Source organism: Salvelinus fontinalis, chromosome 14, assembly GCF_029448725.1.
Source record: "Salvelinus fontinalis isolate EN_2023a chromosome 14, ASM2944872v1, whole genome shotgun sequence".
NCBI classification, from domain to species: Eukaryota; Metazoa; Chordata; class Actinopteri; order Salmoniformes; family Salmonidae; genus Salvelinus; species Salvelinus fontinalis.
Genome location: NC_074678.1, coordinates 53770315 through 53791332, shown reverse-complemented (window position 1 = coordinate 53791332; position 21018 = coordinate 53770315). Strand labels below are relative to the sequence as shown.

Genomic DNA, 21018 nt, shown 5'->3' with positions numbered 1-21018 from the left:
ATAAAACTGGATATAAAATACTAGATATAAAATAATATTATATAATAATCATATAATTCAAAGTATTCACTAAAACCGTTTGTCAGAGAACCACCATGGCAGCATTCATCAGCTGTTTCCGATGATAAACCGAGAATGTGAGAAACCCGAGAATTCGTAGTTAATAAATTGTTCCTCTGATAATTGCAACAATATCTCACACTCAATTATAAGAAAAGCAACATCAACAAAGTCTATGCAACTTAAAAGTATACTTCACCGAAATTGCAGTTATTCATTTGTAATTTGGGTGAACTGTCCCTTTAATGTGAACTTCCTCTGACAGTGAGAGGGTCTGGGCGGTGCAGATCCTGAGTCATTTCCTTCCATGGCAAATGATAAACAATGCAATTTCCAGAATCCCTGCAGTGAGCTGTCATCCTGCTCTAACCGGTGGCTTATTTACCCTATTAGAATGTGTCATAAATTAGCAATACCTGAGGCATTAACCAAGGACTGACTTTTGTCCTCAGCGGGAGTGGGCATTAATTGGTGCAAATATGTGTCATAAATAAGACATATTTACTGTGATGTACTGTATTTCTCCAAACCGCCTGCAACTATAACAGCGACCCTTGTAAAGCATCAGACTCATTTCCACTTACATATTATTAAAAAGCCAGCTGATGAGTTACAGAATTGTATCACCTAGATTTTAATGGTGTCTGGTGAAGTGCTTAATAATATACTAAGCGGACAATGTTATGAACCGGTGTAATTTTCAAACTTTTATTGGAGTGTTACAACCACACAGAGGAACATTTACAATGTAATTTTCCTACCTGAGTTTCTCATAATTTAAAACACATGGAAAGATTTGGCTTATCAACACAAAAGGTGAAATGAGCTTGACTAATAGACAATGTCTTTGATAGAAAACAAAAGCAAAGCAATCCCTCTGAAAACATATCACTGATAACCTTCCAAGGTGCTTGGGATGAACTCGTGACTTGAGTCAAAAGTGTATTTTGTCCATAGCAAAATTAATCAAACCTATAATTTCTCCAATGGTACAAAAACACAAAACATGAATAAAACTGTCATTTTACAAAAAAATCTCACATTTATTTATTTGTTAAACAAGTGTTGAACTTTACATTTGTCTTTATTGATGGGCCCCTTAATAGCATGTATACATAAAAAGAAGGACTATGTATACCAGTGCTGGAAAATATTACATTTTCCAATGTATAATCTTTTGAAAATATTTCAATAAATAAATGTCCATACCCAGGCAGAAGAAATACATGTATAATGAAAAAAAATGTATGGTCAATTTTTTTTGAGTGGCTGTTAGTCTTGAGTGGCCCATTTCTATGTCATGATTGTTTATCCGATTAGATTATTTAAATCAAATTCACCCCCCCAAAAATGGTATGGCATGACTTTCATAGGTCACTGTTGTATTCCCACTTTACTAAAATAATGACCTTTTAGCAATATAAAATCATATAAATTTCAATGGACAACATACTGTATATGAATTCAGTATGCAAAAACACCACAAGTGGAAAAAATTAGTATGCATTAACCTTGTTCTTTGTAGACTTATTTTTGTTTATCTGCATTTTTTGTTCAAACATACGATAATGAATGATGTGTAAGAACTATAAACACATTTTATAACATATGTGCAACTTTTACACAATATTCTCTTCAAATGTTACATTTTCAATTAAAAGATTTCTTTATATTTACGGGTTTCCATGAATTTTATTTTACACTAGCAAAATATATATTAATTTTGCCATTTCCCTTGACAACAGCTCAATTGAGAAAATATAAGGCCTGGGGCTTGATTGCTAGTGGTTAATCCAACCTCCACGGTGATGGGGACAACTCTAGGATCCAGGACCTTATATTCCTAACTAATAGTCTGATCAGGAACACCATCAAACAAATAAGTCCTTATCCTGGTCCGAGAGCCTCATTTTGTATGTAATACGAAACAGGCTTGACAAGGATGGTGGGAGTGTATGTACAACCTTTGGCCAGAAAAAACTGCTGAACTGGAGTGGCCGATTACATTTTTTAAATTGTTTTTTATATCCTTTTTTTAAATTCAACAGCAGCAGAATAATTAAATACAGAAATGGCATGTGTCTTAAATTGAACTCTGCATTTTATATACAGTCTGTTTAAAACTCCACTCCAGCGGTCGGGGTAATGTTGCACTGCCATCGCAGTGCACTTAAGTCTGTTGGTTTGTGAGGAGAATGGGGTGTGGCGAGTCTGGGGGGAGAGGAGCGACTGAGTGTGTGTGTGTGTGTGTGTGTGTGTATGTTGGGGGCTCTAAGGCTCTCTGAAAAAAACTTCCCCGGCATCTCTCAGAGTACAGTACTGTTTGTCCTCGAGGATGTCGGGACTGCGGACAGGGGACGATGATTTAAATATATTTTAAAGGCTTGTCACTAACTGCATCTGTCCTTCCCGTACATCTCCTTCAGGGATGCAGCCCTCTTTAGTAATAGGGATGATGTAACCGTCACTGTTTCCTCTACTTATCTGGTAGTACGCTTGGAGCTGGTGTCCTGCTCCTAAGTTAGGCATGCTCTTGTAGTAAACGTCCTCGTTCTCGCTCCTCTTAGAGGGGCTCGAGAGGTCCTCCAGCTCCTCCGCATCGGGGCTGCTCTCGGGGTATGGAGAGTCCCTTAGGGTGGGCATACTAGTGTACAAAGAGTCTCTGTTCGGGGACTGTAGGCTGTCCCCGTGCTCGTTGGTCGTGAGCTGGCTGACGTAGCTCTCCAAGCCCCCCTCAGTGGTCTTCACTCTCTTCTGCGGCTGGTACAGAAGTGAGTGAGTCCGCTGGGGGATGAGCGGAGCCTCCAGCTCCCGGTGGTGCAGCTCTATGCCCAGGCCCACCGGTGTGTTGATAGTGTGGCCGTGCACCAAAGATGAGGTGTCAGCCACGATGACGTCATCTTCGCTGCTGCTCCCGCCCACAACGTGTACCTTCTTGGACGACGGAGGAAGAGGAGCCCCCCGCTCCACACGGTGGTTGTGGCTCTTGTTGCAAGCCCGGAGGTTATTGTGCACCAGCTCCGATATTAGCATTTTTTCAAAGGCTGCGTCGTCCAGGCTGAATCCGCAGTCCACCACCTGCACACTGTCGCCGTAGTCCCCGTTGCGAAGCGAGTAGCTATTGTTAAAGTTACCATTTAGCGGTAGAGTATCCATTGCACTGGTGTCCCTGGGATGGTTCAGTGTGTGTGAGTGTCCTGGAATGAGAAAACATATGAGGGGATTTACATTAGTCACAACCATTCTTCCCGAAAGCAATATGAAAAAAATGAGAAAAGTGGTTTAATGCTGTTCAGGACGCTGGAGATAATTTGGCACAAGACTAAGAATCAGCTGTACCATGTTACTAATTATACAATCTGTAAGGAGAATGTGTATGCTTGCATATACACAATGAACAGTCATTTTACATTCTCAGTTATGGGGTAATTTGGAAAATATTTGTATATCATGAACTAATACTTTCTCTAAAAGCCTTTCCAATTCACAAAAATATTCTGCCTTTGTCTCTCTAGTAACAAAGGGACAGACGTGATCCCAAACAACATTAAAAAACGTGAAAAAAAATCATGAAGATCACAACACACATGTCAGAGGTAAATGTACAGGGCCCGGTTTCCCAAGAGCATCTTAAGGCTAAGTTCATCATTAAAACCTTCGTAGGAGCATCGTTAAATCTCCGAGCCGTTTCCCAAAACCATCGTTACTAAAGATGATCTTGAAAACGTTTTGGTATTTAACGACTGCCTCAGACCACTTGTAGAATAGCTAAGTACATCGTTAGATTCTTTTTCCCCCTTCCGCGTCACTTGATACACAGAAGATCTCCCCTAAACACAAAATCAAGATGTTTATCTGTCTTTCTGTGACCGCTGAAAGCTTCAGAACGATGTGACAGTGACAACACATAGAAAGTTGCCCATTTCTTTGCATAACAAGCAAAGGATATAAAGACGCGTCAAATGAAAATTTAGATAACTGTATTAAGATAAATACAGTATTGGCTACATAGATCGATATATTTGAATGACATTTAAATACATTTTCAGGTTAATTCAATTGAGTTTATTTTAGCTATTTGTACGCTACTGTCTGTCATTTTTGCCTCAATATATTTCATGATGTGTAACGTGCGCAATGATGTGAAAAATCTTGATTTAGTGCATTATTATAGGGTAAGCATTAGAATAAGCCACCTCAATATTTGCAGTCATAGGTGATACTATCTCTCTACGAACTGATCCGTCATCAGCATTGTGGAATAATTCTAATGTTAAGGTAAGTTTTGAAAGGGAGAACGCTGATCTGAGAGCAGTGCTTCCTTTTTCCCCCCGATCCGTTCAGTTTCGACAAATGCCTCAACGATGCACTTAGCCGAACATTCTCTCCGCGTGGTGTTTTGGGAAATGCAGGTTACATTTTCGCCCGTTGTAGGAAAGATGCATCGTTAAAACACTCGTAAGCCTAAGTTCCATCACTATCAGAAAACCGGGCCTTGGTATGTAGCCACAAATGGGCAAGCTAGGACATTGACAAGAAGTTGTCTAGCAACTCTTTGTTGGAGGTGACAGGGAAAAACAATGGGAAAATATGAATGTATACAGAAAGGAGAGTTATGGTCAACACGGACAGCCATCTTTCTCACTTCAGGGCCCACAAGCACCATCCGACATCACGACAGACAGCAGGTGGAGAGACTCACTTTGGACAACTCACATCATGTTTGTCTGTTCAGGCTATCTGGCCTAAGAGTAGCTGATGTACAAAAGAAAGTAAAATGATTTATTGTAACATGAAGAATCACTGAAAGGAAAAAAATTAAAACATAGCAACTTAGTTAGAGCAAGGGTTCAGCAAATTTGATTAACAAGCAATCAAAGCTTTTTTTAAAGATTAAATGCCACCAATTTTTATTTAAATTGTTTTAATGATTTTCATTTGTTTTGGCTGTATTTGTTAAATTGAGTGGTGTCTGGAGTTGTGTTTTTTTGTATTTTCTCTCAGGCAAGGTCAGAGTTAGCCGGCAGCCCTGCGGTTCACATCATTCAAAATGACAGTCCCCAGTGCACGCCCGGGTCTCTACAAGAACAGCCCAAGAAAAACACAGCTGGGAAGGTCAGGTGCAGTCATGTTAGGAATTTCTGTATGCACAGGGCCGTGGAAATCAGGCGGCGATAGAATAAATATTAGTGGGGTGTGATTGGACAGAGAGGTTGTGTATCTGCCGTGGCTAACACGGCTTTGGCACAGAAAGAAATTGCGAAAAACATTTCAATAAATTCCTGCCACAGATAGAAGAGAGAGATTAAGAGGAATGGGTATTTTATGGTGACATGCTGTTGTTCAGATAAGGGCATAGACCATTTTTGCAGACCAGTGGAGGCTGCTGAGGGGAGGACGGCTCATAATAATGGCTGGAACGGAGCAAATGGAATGGCATCAAACCATATATTTGATGTATTTGATACCATTCCACCCCAGCCATTACCATGAGCCCATCCTCCCCAATTAAGGTGTCACCAACCTCCTGTGTTCCAGACACACCAACATGTAAAACAGACATCACAGAGTTTAGCGGAGATGAGAGGAGAGAAATGACAAGAAAGGAAAGAGTGAAAGAGGACAAAAAAAAAAAAGATTACAGCTGCTACCATGACGTTTGTACATTTTGTTTATGCCTCACTAGGAGAACAATTTTCCCCACACAGGTGATGTCTGGAGAATAGGGGAGAGATGTGAGAGGAATGTAAACTGGACACAGAATGCTGAGTGCCACAGCGAACGGCATTCACGTAGGAAGCCTCTCTTCTCTCATTTCACTCAGGAAATATTCTTTGCCACCCCAGTAACAAAGCTACAGTTGATGTCTGCAGATCACAAACTACTTATTCACATCCAAGAGAAAGAAGAAGAGTATCTGAGGTATAACAAAACCATTCTTTCTCAGATGTCTTAGATAGCTGTTGGATCCCAAAGGAATGCAATATTGGAAAGTAGTATTTTCCTATTGGTGGAATATAATTTGGTTGGTAAAGTTTGTGAACCACTTGCCCACTGAGTAAATGCCAATGACCATTGATGTACCAGGGAGTTGTTTGTTTTTTAATAAGCATGCTGAAATAAATTTACATTTGATAGGCAAAGTTAAGTTTTACTCCCATACTTGTCTCTCTGTAGGTCACTAGAGGGAAGCGTAAGGAGAAAGCAAAAAAAACATGACAAAATATACAATGTAATTAAAAACATATTTTTTTTTAAACTGCATTGCATTGTAACATAATAATCCCTGCACACAAATTGAAATACTGGACTAACACGTAATATCTCATGATCATTTTGCTAAATGAACTGTTTGTTTATCAAACAGTGTCTAGTGAGTTGTCAGGACTGGTATCTGTTCATACCTGAAAAACATATCATCGATCAAAATCAAATGTTGATCTAAATCATGGTGCGTCACATTCATGAATACACAAATATTCAAGTACAAACTGGATATTTCAGCTTGCCTGTATTGTAACGTATACGGTTGAAGGGGTAAGTTCACCCCAAAACACAAACAAAATAGCAGAAAATCATTTTTAAAAAGCTTAAGGAAAAAGCATAATGAGAAACAAAAAACATTTTAAAAAAATACTTAAATTGTAATTTTAAATTGTCATGTTAAATTGTCATTTAAAAAAATGTAAACATCATTGCATTGTACCATAATAATCCTTACACACAATTTGAAATACGGGACGAACACATTTTAAATATCATGATAATTTAGGTAAATTAACTGTTTGCTTATCAAACATCATCCAATGATGATTGTCAGGATTGGTATCTGTTCTGTTCTTCGTATCATATGTGGTCGAAATCAAATGTTGATTTAATTCATGTTGCGTCACATTCATGAATACACAAATATTCAAGCACAAACTGAATATTTCAGCTTGCACGTATTGCAACGTATATGGTTTTAGGGGTAGGTTCACCCACAAAACACTAAATAAATAAATCAACAATCATCAAATCTCAATAATCCTGCAATTTAAGAGTACCGTTTGAAAGGCCATGACAATGTTCATACTGTCTTTTCAAGGCAGAACATGTAGTATCTCCATCGTAGATGAATCACTTTATCTCATTCAAGAGAAACTTTAAAAAGACCAAAATGTGAATCTGCACACCAGAGGTCTCTTAATAAATCACAAACCAAGTCATACACACGGTGCTTTCTTACAACACCGATTTCAGCAACCGATGTCTGTTACCCATTTGGGGATCCTGCTGAGATCCAGAGTGGAAGTCGATACTCGATAACGTTCTGATCTTGATAAGGCCACAATAACTCATAAAAAAAAACGAGTCAAAGTATAAAAAATGAAGAGAGAAGAAGAAGTTAACTGTACGTCAAGAAGTGTTAAGTAAGCACACCTGGAGAGTTAAACAGTGGAGCCGTGGGAGCGTTACATACGACTGTTTCAGCCAGTAAGGTGTTATAAGGGTTGTTAGTGCCTTGTGGTCGAAGAAGAGGGTTTGTTAGAAGATAATTGCCCGTCATTCCTGGAGGCGGTAAGACAGAAGAAGACAGATCAGAGATCAGTTTTTGCCATTGGTACAATGAGTGCTTTTTGGGGTGATTTATGGAACAAAATGTCAAGTACATCTAAAACTGGGCTATTATTTTCAGAGTAAATATTGAATTTGGGAATTTTTTGGGGAGGACAGGATATTAATATTATCTCTGGATGTCACTTGAGCAAAGTGTACAGGCATTTTGTGGAAGCAAGGATTAGGATACAGAGGGGATATAGAACATCTAAACAGTCACTACCACAAAAGGCACTTTTGTTCACCTCATTCTAAATCTACTACAATCTGCTATGTAAATGAGAAGCAATGCAACAACAGAACAAAATTATAAAGTCAGCCTTTTTTGTGTTTTTGTTTTTTGACAAGAAAGGTAACTGGTGAAAAAAAAGATGCTCTCATTTAGCCTTCTACTGCTGTGAATATAAAATGAATTGTTAAAACTGCATGATCAGGTATTTTCTGCAGTGCAATGCTTTTTTTGCCCATTGCTACTGCTAAGGCCACCGTTTTTAAGTTTAAGTCCTATGACGCAATTGCTTGAAACGTGTACACAACAAATGACCAAACCCTTGTCTCTTTGGTAAAAATATCATAACACTAACTTCACCTGGATGCCAATACTTTACAATGTCAGATCTTTTCTTCAAATACTCAATTCACCCCGATTTATAATGTTTACAATGGATTTCTTGCATCACGTTTAAAAACGAGGACGTTTCCAGTCACATTTTTATAAGCTGTGTACTAGAAAACCCCATCACTCTTCTAGGGTATTCTCTGAGGATGTTATAATGACAGGGAGTGGTTTCTGAAGAGCGGGCCATCCTCAGTACAGTATACTCAAGGGTAACTAAGGTAGTACACTGGAGCATGATATATAAAATGTAACCTTAACATCTAATATACAGCTTATTGGGATTCAAAAAATATTAACGAGATGAATTTCAAACTACTGTTTGTAACATTTTACCTCACGGAAATTGAAGTGTGAAAAATAATAAGGGGGAGTTTGGGAGGGGGAAGTCAGACTACCTCAGGCTAACCTCTTTCCCTGCATACTTGGAAAGCCATTTTAGAGTCATGCCGAGCCGTAAAGGCTGAACAACACACTAAGCACTCAGGGTCACCCGGAGTTGAACATCTTCTCATCATCATACTTGTGCTCTGGCTAAATAATAAATGACAAGGTTGTTTTCCTCCCTCCTGAATCACTGAAATAGCAGAGGTCCCCTTACATACCAACCAAATAATGTGCCCCTGCGTGTCAAGCAAACATAGGTTTAAAAATAAAAACGAAACTTTATTTCGAGTTTGTTGGCATTTCCTTCTTCTTCTTCTTCTTTTTTTAATGGACTGAGCCACATGAACTTTGGACTTAGTACAAACAGTACAGTGGCTGCCCCAATTCGTGTTCGACATTACTGCCCAAAATGACAGCACAAAGTATTTGAGGACGGATTTCTGTAATCCTCAGTTGGCAGAACAGAACAGGGAGACTATCCTTGCTATCCCTTTTAGCACAGTGTGCAAATCTTATCAAGCCCAAAGCATTCACTACACTTTCTCAGGATGTTAGCCCTTCTGTATGAAATCATTGGCACTTGAAAATGTATTTTATGTCTCGATGATGGCGAATGGTGTGTGAAGAAGAGATGAGGTGTGTGACTGACCTTGGTTAAGGGTGGAGGTGCTGTTGATGTCACCTGAGATAAAGGAGGACTCAGATTGCTTTCTTACGGTGTCATTCCACATTCTCCTGATACGGCTCTGTCAGATTAACAAGGGACAGTTATTAGGACTTAAAGAAGCCTGTTCACTGTTGAGATCAACTTTCATTTACGTTTGCTATATGTAGTGTTCCCGCATCGGCGAACCGACTCTTCACACAAATCGCACCAAGTGCAACGTCTGGCCTCCACACATTATATTAACTCAGGCTTCGAGTGACTACTTTTATACTTCCTGTCAAAAGTAGTGGATGTAATAGGGGGGGGTGCTCCTTGGGTTTAATTAGACATTAAAATGGGAATGTCGTGTGACGGTTTTGTCTTTCTATCGCCGCCTTGACAGTGGTTCGAGCATTGTCTCCTATCAAAACATTTATAAAAAAAAGTAGCTCAATAGCAAAGGAATAACAAAGGAATAAACATCAAATTATATTTGCATTCTTGTTTTTCCAAAGAGTAAAAGTGACTGCAATGCTCCCAAATAGCGCAAATAGTTCCATGCACAGTGGCGTTAGTGAGAAAAAAAGATCAAGCGAGTGCTAAGGGGTAGAGTGGAAAAAGGTGCCAATGCAATACAGTACTGTTTGAAACAGTTAGCTTACTTTAAAGTATACATGTCACTGTTTAACTACGGTCTGTGTTTCTGGTACAATCACATTGGCCAGCGGTCTTTAAAAATATAACATTACTGGGCGTTCTGATGGATTCAATGGATTCAGAAGTCATTGGAGACTCTCCTAGTTAACTATTATAGGTGATACTTTGCGGGAAAACTGGGTTTATGCCAATCTACCCTGACATAGAGATGAATCCCAGTCAGAATCCCTGGTATAGTACCTGTGTGCCCGAGGAGTAGCGTGCACTTGTCCTTGTGGTGGAGGTCTTTGTTGAGCTGTGTGAGCTCTCCGTTGGTAAGCCACCACAGCAATATGTGTGGCGGAAACATTTGATGTACTCTTTACGGACCTGTGGAAGCAAGAAGGGGACGCTAAGTTAGTGGCTATGTTTATTTTGTGTGTACCGTTTGTGTGTGCTTACAGTGCTTTCAGAAAGTATTCACACCCCTTTAATTTTTCCATATTTTTGTTGTGTTACAGCCTGAATTTAAAATAGATTACATTGAGATTTTGTGTCACTGGCCTACACACAATACCCCATAATGTCAAAGTGGAATTATGTTTTTTAAATTCATAAAAAATAAAAAGCTGAAATGTCTTGAGTCAATAAGTCTTCAACCCATTTGTTATGGCAAGCCTAAGTAAGTTCAGGAGTAAACATTTGCCTAAAAAGTCACATAATAAGTTGCATGAACTCACTCTGTGTGCAATAATAGTGCTTAACATGATTTTAAATGACTACCACATGTCTGTACCCCACGCATACAATTATCTGTAAGGTCCCTCAGTCAAGCAGTGAATTTCAAACGGATTCAACCACAAAGACCAGGGAGGTTTGTCAATGCCTCGCAAAGAAGGGAGCTGTTTATTGTTAAATGGTTAAAAAATTTAAATAGCAGACATTGAAAATCCCTTTGAGCATGGTGAAGTTATTTATTACGCTTGGAATGGTGTATCAGCACACTCAGGAACTTGGGTCCAAACACATTAAGGCACTTACTTTACATATAAAACAAAGATAAAACAGTACATCATATAACATTATTACACCACTACATATCTACAATATCACCATACAACAATATTACAATGTACGTGTGTAGAGTGCATGTGCTTGCACTTGTTTGCGTATGGTTGTGTCTGTACTTTTGTCTGTCTTTTCACAGTCCCCGCTGTTCCATAAGGTGTACTTTACCTGTTTTAAAAAATCTGATTCTACTTCTTGTATCAGTTACCTGATGTATAATTATGGACAGACTTCTCCCCATCCTAGCTTCTGTTGTATCAATATGTTTTGACCATGACAGTTTACAATCCAAGGTTACTCCAAGAGTTTAGTCATCTCAACTTGCTTAATTCCACATTATTCATTACAAGATGTAGTTGAGGTTTAGGGTTTCTGAATGATTTGTCCCAAATACAATGCTTTTAGTTTTGAAATATTTAGAACTAACTTATTCCTTGCCACCCATTCTGAAACGAACTGCAGCTATTTGTTAAGTATTGCAGTCATTTCAGTTACTGTAGTAGCTGATGTGTTTAGTGTTGAGTCATCTGCATACATAGACACACTGGCTTTACTCAAAGCCCATGGAATGTCATTAGTAAAGTTAAAAAAAATGAAGGGGCCTAAACGGCTGCCCTGGGGAATTCCAGATTCTACCTCGATTATGTTGGAGAGGCTTCCATTAAAGAACACCTTCTGTGTTCTGTTAGACAGGTAAATCTTTATCGACAATATAGCAGGGGGTGTAAAGCCATAACACATATGTTTTTCCAGCAGCAGACTATGATTGATAATGTCAAAAGCCGCACTGAAGTTTAACAAAACAGCCCCCACAATCTTTTTGTATCATCAATTTCTCTCAGCCAAGTCATTTGTGCTGTGCTTGTTGAATGTACTTCCCTATAAGCGTGCTGAAAGTATGTTGTCAATTTGTTTACTGTAAATTGGCATTGTATCTGGTCAAACACATTTTTTTCCCAAAAGCATACTAAGGGTTGGTAACAGTCTAGTTGGTCATGTAATGGCTGTGATAGGAGAAAACAACTGAGGATGGATCAACAACATTGTAGGTACTCCACAATACTATACAATACAATTCACAGAGTGAAAAGAAGGAAGTCTGTACAGAATAAAAATATTCCAAAACATTTATCCTGTTTACAATAAGACACTAAAGTAAAACTGCAAAAAATCTGCCAACTTCATGTCCTGAATACTAAGCGTTATGTTTGGGGCAAATCCAACACATCACTGAGTAACACTGTTCATATTTTCAAGCATGGTGATGGCTGCATCATGTTATGGGTATGCTTGTCATCGGCAAGGCCTAGGGAGTTTTTACTGGACAAATTCACCTTTCAGCAGAACAATAACCTATAACACAAGGCCAAATATACACTGGAGTTAATAACCAAGATGACATTGAATGTTCCTGAGCGGTCTAGTTACAGTTTTGACTTAATATTTTACTGCAGTGGGCTAAATCATGGTCACACCGAGTGTTCCTTGGTAGTCTTAAACAAATCTAGTTTGAAACAAATGTATACACCTCACACACATGGTTATTGGTTTAAAAAAAGACACCTGTACCATGTCAGATATAGAGTTGAAATATATTCAATGTTGAGTTTGCATCCCAAAATTACACTTTATATACATCACAGAAGACTGAAATATAACAAAATTGTTTGCCATAGAAACACCGGATTTTCAGCATTTAAAAAAATATATTATGAATAACATTCCACCCACGAGGTCATTTGACTGCAGGAAAGGGCTAAATTGGTTTGAAAATCTATGGAAAAACTTGAAAATGGCTGTCTAGCAATGATCAACAACCTACTTGACAGAGCTTGAAGATTTATTTTTAGAATGATGTGTAAATATTGTACAATCCAGGTGTGCATTGCTCTTAGAGACTTACCCAGAAAGACTCACAGCTGTAATCGCTGCCCGAGGTGATTGTAACATGTTTTAACTCAAGGGTGTGAATACTTGTCTAAATGAGATATTTCTGTATTTCATTTTCAATAAATGTGCAAACATTCCTAAAAACATTGAAGTATTGTGTGTAGATTTGTGGAAAAAATATATTTAATCCATTTTTTATTCAGGCTGTAACACAACAACATGTGGAATAAGTCAAGCGGTATGAATACCTTCTGAAAGTACTGTAAACCTAGTCCTGAAAGCCCTTGTAATATACCGTACCATTCGAAAGCCTGAGGAAGTTTTTGTCAGCTAAAAGACGGTGGATGGTATAATCCAAGCCATTTGCACCTCCCAACAATCGAAATAGGCACATTCAAACAGAGGCAGAGATTCAAAACCAAACAGCGAAACATTTTCACCCAAAAAATATCTAGATTTTGTCATTACAACAAAATTACATAAAACATTTAATAGAAATGATTTCTGAATGTTAATTTTCTAAAAGATAACATGCTAGCAATGCTTGGACCATAAATTAGCTTACTCTGGATAAGTTTTGTTTCGGAAAAGGGATTGAAAGGGTGGTTTGTTTAAAAAAAATATATATATTCATAGCAAATCAGCCAGCATCTGCTGGCAATCAACACTCCACTCATATTTTTTTCCAATATAACCTTCCCCAGACTTTTGAAAACAACGTGAGCCAAGCCTGAAAGCAGAGGCTATGCTAAGCCTATATTGGCTGTTATCCTTTATTCATTATGCTCAAAACTACCGTGAAATATGTTTAGCGGAGAGTGGAGTATGCTGAGACATATTTTTACATTCAGCATCATTACGTCTAGGGGAATATAATATTCTATAACAAAGTACAGTGCCTTCGGAAAGTATTCACACCCCTTGACTTTTTCCACATTTCATTTTGTGACATTATGGCTTTAGTCTAAAATTGATTAAAAAAAAAAACTTTTTTACATTTTTATAGAAAATAAAAAACAGAATATGTTATTTCGTATTCAGTGCTATGAGACTCGAAATTGAGCTCAGGTGAATCCTGAGTCCATTGATCATCCATGATATGTTTCTGCATCTTGATTGGAGTCATCCTGTGGTGAATTTAATTGATTGGACATTATTTGGAAAGGCTGTCTATATCAGGTCCCACAGTTGGCAGTGCGTGTCAGAGCAAAAACCAAGCCATGAGGTCAAAGGAATTGTCCGTACAGCTCCAAGACAGGATTGTGTCGAGGCAGAGATCTGGGGAAGGGTACCAAAACATTTCTTCTGCATTGAAGGTCCCCAAGAACACAGTGGCCTCGATCATTCTTAAATGGAAGAAGTTTGGAACCACCAATACTCTTCCTAGAGCTGGCCACCTTGCCAAACTGAGCAATCGGCGGAGAAGGGCCTTGGTCAGGGAGGTGACCAAGAAGCCGATGGTCACTCTGACAGAGCTCTAGAGTTCCTCTGTGGAGATGGGAGAACCTTCTAGAAGGACAACCATCTCTGCAGTGAAAGCCCAGACATGAACCCAATTTGACATCTCTGGAGAGAAGAATGGGAGAAACACACAAAATACAGGTGTGCCAAACGTGTAGCGTCATACCCAAGCAGACTCGAGGCTGTAACCGCTGCCAAAGGTGCTTCTACAAAGTACTGAGTAAAGGGTCTGAATACTTATGTAAATGTGCAATTTTCTATTTTTTGGAATTAGCTAAAAAATTCTAAAAACCTGATTTTGCTTTGTCATTATGGGGTATTGTGTTTAGATTGATGATAAAAAAATACAATTGAATCAATTTTAGAATAAGCCTGTAACCTAACACAAGTTGGAAAAAGTCAAGGGGTCTGAATACTTTCCCTATATCCCTGGAAATTAATGTAAACACAACAGTTTTGAAAACATAGCTTGTTCAAAAAGAGTGGTCTAGGTATGGGGTAAATTGAGCATAGGAATTGGGTAAGTTGAGCCGCCATGAGGTAAGTGAGGGCGGGTGTCCTGTGACAGTGGGTGATGGTGCTGGTAGGTCAAAGTTGAATTCAAGGAATGGGGGTTTGGTATATTGTACATCTTAAATGTATGCCTACATTCAGATATAGATCTCGGTCTTCAGTATTACTTACCTTTCCATTTATTGACCAGTTGTCTGGGACATTAATGTTGTTTCGATGTGCTAATTCGTAGGCACGTTCTCTGCATTTGAGGCTACTAAGCCCATGAAACTGGTCTGCAAGTTCCCTGATATGGTGAGCAAGCTCAACCTCCATTTCATCAGATAAGAAGTCGTGCACCTCTGCTGCTCTGTTATAGACTCTGTTTCGCACAGGTACATGTTTGTTTTCTTTTTTTTGTCAATTTACCACTTCAGTGTCATTCAGACTATATTTCATCACTTGCTGCTGCTCAAATGGACTTCTTCCCTTCTCTCACTTCCTTGGCTTCTCTCTCAAGAACCTCAAGGGGGGCTAGACCCCTGCGTGTTTACAGTGCATGATGATGTCTGCTCTGTAACAAAAATAGTGAGTTCGTATGCATGACACATTGCACAAATACTATGCATATTATGGATAAAACTGAATAAATGTAATAATTATTTGTATGGGATATTGTGGCCATTATCTCAATTTACCCCAAGGCAAAATGTTGACTTTATTAGCCCACACAGCTACAAGGATGCACTTTCATGCTAGGTTTAGGACCTCATATTGTAGCTTATAGAGACCCCAACTGATGTATAGAACAATCTTCAAATGATGTACTTTTGTTTAGATACAATCATCATGGAACCGATAACACAATAAATGAATTAGACTTTTCCATGTGGTTTCTTCCTTTAGTGACTCCATGAAATGATCACCTCTTCCTAAATATTTGGTCACCTGATTCATTTTGTGTATGGTCTCCTAGAAACAAAGGGTGACTCAACCAAACCTTTGGCTCAACTTACCCCACTCACCCCTCAACTGTTTAAAGTGACAATTGATTCAGTCTCACGTAGACGATCACAGTGTTTGTGCAAAATGATAGTGCAAACATACTTTTTTCTGGAGAAGGCAGTGGAAAATGAAGATGAACATCCCTTGGAAGCTGTTGAATATTGTGAAGAGGTAGGCCATCACCACAGAGGACTCGTTGATAAAGAACAAGCCGAATGACCACGTCAGTCCCATCAGGCAAAGCAGTGCAAACGCCCCCAGGACCCAGGATCTGAACAAACAAAGAAAAAAAAAGAAAAATAAAGGGAAATCCAGTGTGAGGTGGAAATTGTGTTCTCTTGGAATAACGATCAGTCTGTGCTAGCTAGACCATGACAGGTGGACATCTACACCGGCAGATTCAGCCAAGGAGACCAAAAACTCAGACATCATTCACACAATGTTTATGGGACACGCGAGCTTGACTACAGATACTGTTCTTTTGGTATCATATCATATCTGGGGGAAGGGGGGGGATCAGACTCGATAACAATTATTACCTGTGTTTTGTCTCTCTTTCAACAAGTCTTTAATATATTTATTATTTCTATAGAGAAAAGCCTGGAGCCGGTTGTGTGAAGGTCCTATGGAGCCTTCAAACACCTTCACAGGTGAAGACACACAACAGCAAACTGGATAGAGACAAGACGGACGGATGGACGGACAGACATGGGGATGTGAACAGTAAGGAAAGAAAATGAGGAGCACCTTGGAGTGATCACAGAGAGAACGAGAGAGAGAGAGAGAGAGAGAGAGAGAGAGAGAGAGAGAGAGAGAGAGGCAGAATGGTGAGGAAAATCAACTACAGGCTGAAGAACAGACTCAGACTTCTGAGGCTAATGTCCTTACTTGATAAATGGTTTATTATCTTCATAGCTAGAGAGCATGATAAGCGGGAAAGAGAAACACAAATTAGATCAGACGCATCACAGCGTGGTTAGTTGGCATTTTGAGGCAGAGATCTTCACCTTTGATTTTAGGAAAATTACGAGGGAATGAAATTAAGAGGCTAACAAGAAGCGAGAGAGTGTGTGTGTCTATTTGGCTGTTGATGACATTACGAAATGTGTAAACTGGTCAGTTCAAACCACTTGCGTGCCGTTCAATTTGTGTTTATGCTACTATGTCCGCTCTGCGATGAAGAGAATTTGGGGGAAATGTATGGTGATAGCTTACCCAGGCAAATCGGTATTATAGTAGCCGTCACAAACGCGATAATTACTGGTGTGGAAGACAGGACAGAGAGAAAAGAAGAAACGCAACAGGAAGAGAAACGAGAGACGCTGCAGATTAGCTTTCTCTTTTGACATGCAACATGCAATGACACTGGTGCTATGCTGATTTCCATCCCCCGTCTATGTGCTTGACTAACCAAAGTCCGTGAGGATTGGTGCAGACAACATAAGACAACAGAAAATACAGTAATACTTATACATATGTGTACAAACATTGCTTGGAGGAAACATTTTATGCGGGGTAGTTTCATTACGCACCAAAAAGACAATACCCACTAGTGATTAAACTGCAACATGAATGGAACACATGCAGAAATAGAATGTGAGCAAATGTGCACATTTAAAACACATAATCACCTAATGCCTTTCATTAAACATTGCAGAGGTGAACTGGATGTCTATTGGCACTACTTTTGGTTGTGTTTTTTTATGGTAGTAATTAGACCACTACAAATGAATGCGTCAATGCTCCTACACACAGTGGTATGTAGCTGAGTTGACGTTATAATATCATGGTGTGAATTGGTTAGGGTTAGGCTATGCAACCAAGCCATGGCATCGGAAATAACACTCCCTAACCAACAAACCAAAATGCCCATGTCTTTCAGGAGTCCCTGTATTCTGCTCACTGATTTCAAGCACAATATACTGTTTTTTTGTCAATGATAAACAATCAAGACTTTGGAAAACATTTACTTTCCCCAAAGTAAAACACTTAGCAAATGCAGAGGTGAGTGATAAAACCAGACTCATTAAGGGATGGGGAGGGAGTGGAGTTAAGGGAGGACTTCTTTTCTGGGACTCAAATTGTTTTTGTTCCATGGGAAACACATGATAGTGCTTCCACTCACGCCACTCTGAAGCCCTAACAGCGCATACTTTGAGCCAGAAGCTTCCGAATGGTGTGTGCCATGCCAACACAATCCAGTGGTCGCTGACACAGAGGAATACAACAAGGACTAAAGACCATTCACAAAGTAAATGTTGTCATCATTGCGGGACGGTCATGCCATAATCCCCCACCCGAAACCACCAGTCTCTGTGTAAAATATGATCTCCCTGGAGATCGATTGGAATTCCTCTGGTCAATTTTCTGAATGGACAATTTAAATGTGTACCAGATATAGATACATTAATGCTACCGACAAGGACACAAGTTCGACTAGTCAAAAACAGTAAAAACAGTACCTCGACAAAAAATTAACCATGCCATACAGTACTATTGTCTTTATGGGTTTGTGGAAATATCTGTTTATTGCCAAGAATATTGGAAAATGTGCATTTACCAAGAATCTCTACTTACTTGATGTTCTCCAATCTGCTGGAGTCTGGTTTCAGAGTAGTGGAGTGCTTCCCCATTTTGTACATGGTGATGACCAGGAAGATGAGATTGAGCTGTCAAAACAGAGTAATGGCATTGTTAATTGATGGAGATTAATGGCATGGTGAAGGAGAAAAAAACTGTTAATTTGTCCATAACTATTAAAATAGGAGTGCCTTCCCGAGCATCTCTCATCCACTGCCCTAATGTAATAGACATCTATCGTCCTGCAAGACTCAGACAAGCAGACTGGCGCCAAATGTTGTGTCATTCTATATCAATAAGACCATGAACATGCATTAAAATCCATCGCAGTCCAGCCAAAAAACACAGCTACAGTCTGGTAACTATAAAACACAATATGGAACGCAGTATATTTCTCCAATTCCTGTGCAGGAAAATAGACAGACAGACAGGGAGGGAGAGATTCCCATCACTTTCACTTCCTTGTTTTAAAACCAGATGAAATCCTAAGAAAGCCAGTGGTACATATCACGTTCAGAGTGGGATACTGTGTGCTGTATCTTTGGGCCCTTAAAAATAAATCAATACAATGATTTAGAGACACAAAGAGGGAGCTGCATGGGCCAATCAGGAGCAGCTCCAAATGATTTACTCCTAAAACTATCTATTCTGAGACAGAACCGGGTCTCTGACTCTTGAACGCACGCACATACGTATAGCCTACTGTGTGTGTACACTACCGTTACAAAGTTTGGGGTAACTCAGAAATGTCCGTATGTTTGAAAGAAAATCAAATGTTTTGTCCATTTAAAATAACATCAAAATGAACAGAAATACAGTGTAGACATTGTTAATGTTGTAAATGATTATTGTAGCTGGAAACGGCAGATTATTTTATGGAATATCTACATAGGCGAATTATCAGCAAACATCAGTCCTGTGTTCCACTGGCACGTTGTGTTAGCTAATCCAAGTTCATCATTTTAAAAGGATAATTGATCATTAGAAAATCCTTTTGCAATTATGTTAGCACAGCTGAAAACTGTTGTCCTGATTAAAGAAGCAATAAAACTGTCCTTCTTTAGACTAGTTGAGAATCTGGAGCATCAGCATTTGTGGGTTTTGATTACAGGCTCAAAATGGCCAGAAAGAAATACATTTTGTCTGAAACTCGTCAGTCTATTCTTGTTCTGAGAAATGAAGGCTATTCCATGCGAGAAATTGCCAAGAAACTGAAGATCTCATACAAAGCTGTGTACTACTCCCTTAACAGAACAGCGCAACTGGCTCTAACCAGAATAGAAAGAGGAGTGGGAGGCCCCGGTGCACAACTGAGCAAGAGGACAAGTACATTAGAGTGTCTAGTTTGCGAAACAAGTCCTCAACTGGCAGCTTCATTAAATAGTACCCGCAAAACACCAACGTCAACAGTGAAGAGGCGACTACGGGATGCTGGCCTTCTAGGCAGAGTTCCTCTGTCCAGTGTCTGTGTTCTTTTGCCCATCTTAATATTACATTTTTATTGGCGAGTCTGAGATATGGCTTTTTTTTCTCCAACGCTGCCTAGAAGGCCAGCATCCCGGAGTCACCTCTTCACTGTTGACGTTGAGACTGGTGTTTTGCAGGTACTATTTAATGAAACTTGTGACTTGTGAGGCGTCTGTTTCTCAAACCAGCCGTTTCCAGTTACAATAGTAATTTACAACATTCACAATGTCTACAATGTATTTTTGATAAATTTGATGTTATTTAATGGACAAAAAATGTGCTTTTCTTTCAAAAACAAGGACAAGTGACCCTAAACTATTGAACGATAGTGTATGTTATAAACACGGTTCGTACAGACATTGGCAAGTCAAATTCAAGGAATTCTTCAAGAACTAAATTGCAATTTTCAAGGGCCTCGATTTTATATTTAAAAGTATAGAAAAAAACTCTCGCCCAAAAGCATGCAAAAAGTGTCAAAAAAAGTATACATTACAACTTTCAGACTAACGCATTTTAAAGTTCTTCCTAATGGCACTATGTATTTGCATTCAAATTATGACATTCTAAGTATGACAGGATAATATGGACATTGCCTGACTAAATAGATTGCATGCGTGACGATTTGTATAGCCTACCCGACATGTGTTGGCGACACAAGCACACTGATAAAGCATTATAGCATTATAGTAGCATTATGCTCACCCTCGCCATGTGAGATGTTGTAGGGGTTTGTATCATGTTTTTCAAATGAGAAAGCGCCACCAAAAAAAAGAGTTCCCTTTGTAATGGAACGCTTTGTATGGAAAGCCAAGTTGAAGCCAACATTGTCGTCCTCACAATAACAGCACGTGGTTTAACCGCAACAAATTAACAGACAAGCGCAACCCATGTCAATTGAAACGACGGGAAACAAACAAAAGCGTCTCCCTCTCAAACTAACTGATCAGAAATGACATATAAATCAAGCATATAAATCGGCTCCAATAATTTCAAGGACTTTTCAAGGACAAAATAGAGGAAATGTCAGATTTTCAAGGTATTCCATCACTTGATTTTCAGAGCTCCAAATTCAAGTATACTGTGTGAACCCTGGACAAATGTAGAAAGACTG

The 21018-nt window shown here is 39.1% G+C and overlaps 1 protein-coding gene across 21 annotated transcripts in view; it reads right to left on the bottom strand.

The window, feature by feature from the left end:
• Positions 1 to 754: 754 nt before the first annotated feature.
• adgrl2a (adhesion G protein-coupled receptor L2a) overlaps positions 755 to 21018 on the bottom strand; it is a 177242-nt gene continuing 156978 nt past the window's right edge. For 5 of the 21 annotated variants that reach the window (XM_055862276.1, XM_055862275.1, XM_055862279.1 and 2 more), the window contains 9 exons: positions 18438 to 18529; positions 17076 to 17120; positions 16749 to 16775; positions 15963 to 16131; positions 10206 to 10334; positions 9312 to 9408; positions 7483 to 7611; positions 6224 to 6241; positions 755 to 3257 (listed from right to left, as the gene is read on the bottom strand). In XM_055862276.1, coding sequence (XP_055718251.1) covers positions 2437 to 3257; positions 6224 to 6241; positions 7483 to 7611; positions 9312 to 9408; positions 10206 to 10334; positions 15963 to 16131; positions 16749 to 16775; positions 17076 to 17120; positions 18438 to 18529 — 1527 coding nt within the window. In that variant the 3' untranslated portion in view covers positions 755 to 2436. Of the gene's footprint in view, positions 3258 to 4705; positions 4816 to 6189; positions 6242 to 7482; positions 7612 to 9311; positions 9409 to 10205; positions 10335 to 15962; positions 16132 to 16748; positions 16776 to 17075; positions 17121 to 18437; positions 18530 to 21018 lie in introns of all 21 variants that reach the window. The other 16 variants (XM_055862280.1, XM_055862282.1, XM_055862281.1 and 13 more) reach the window with 9 other exon arrangements.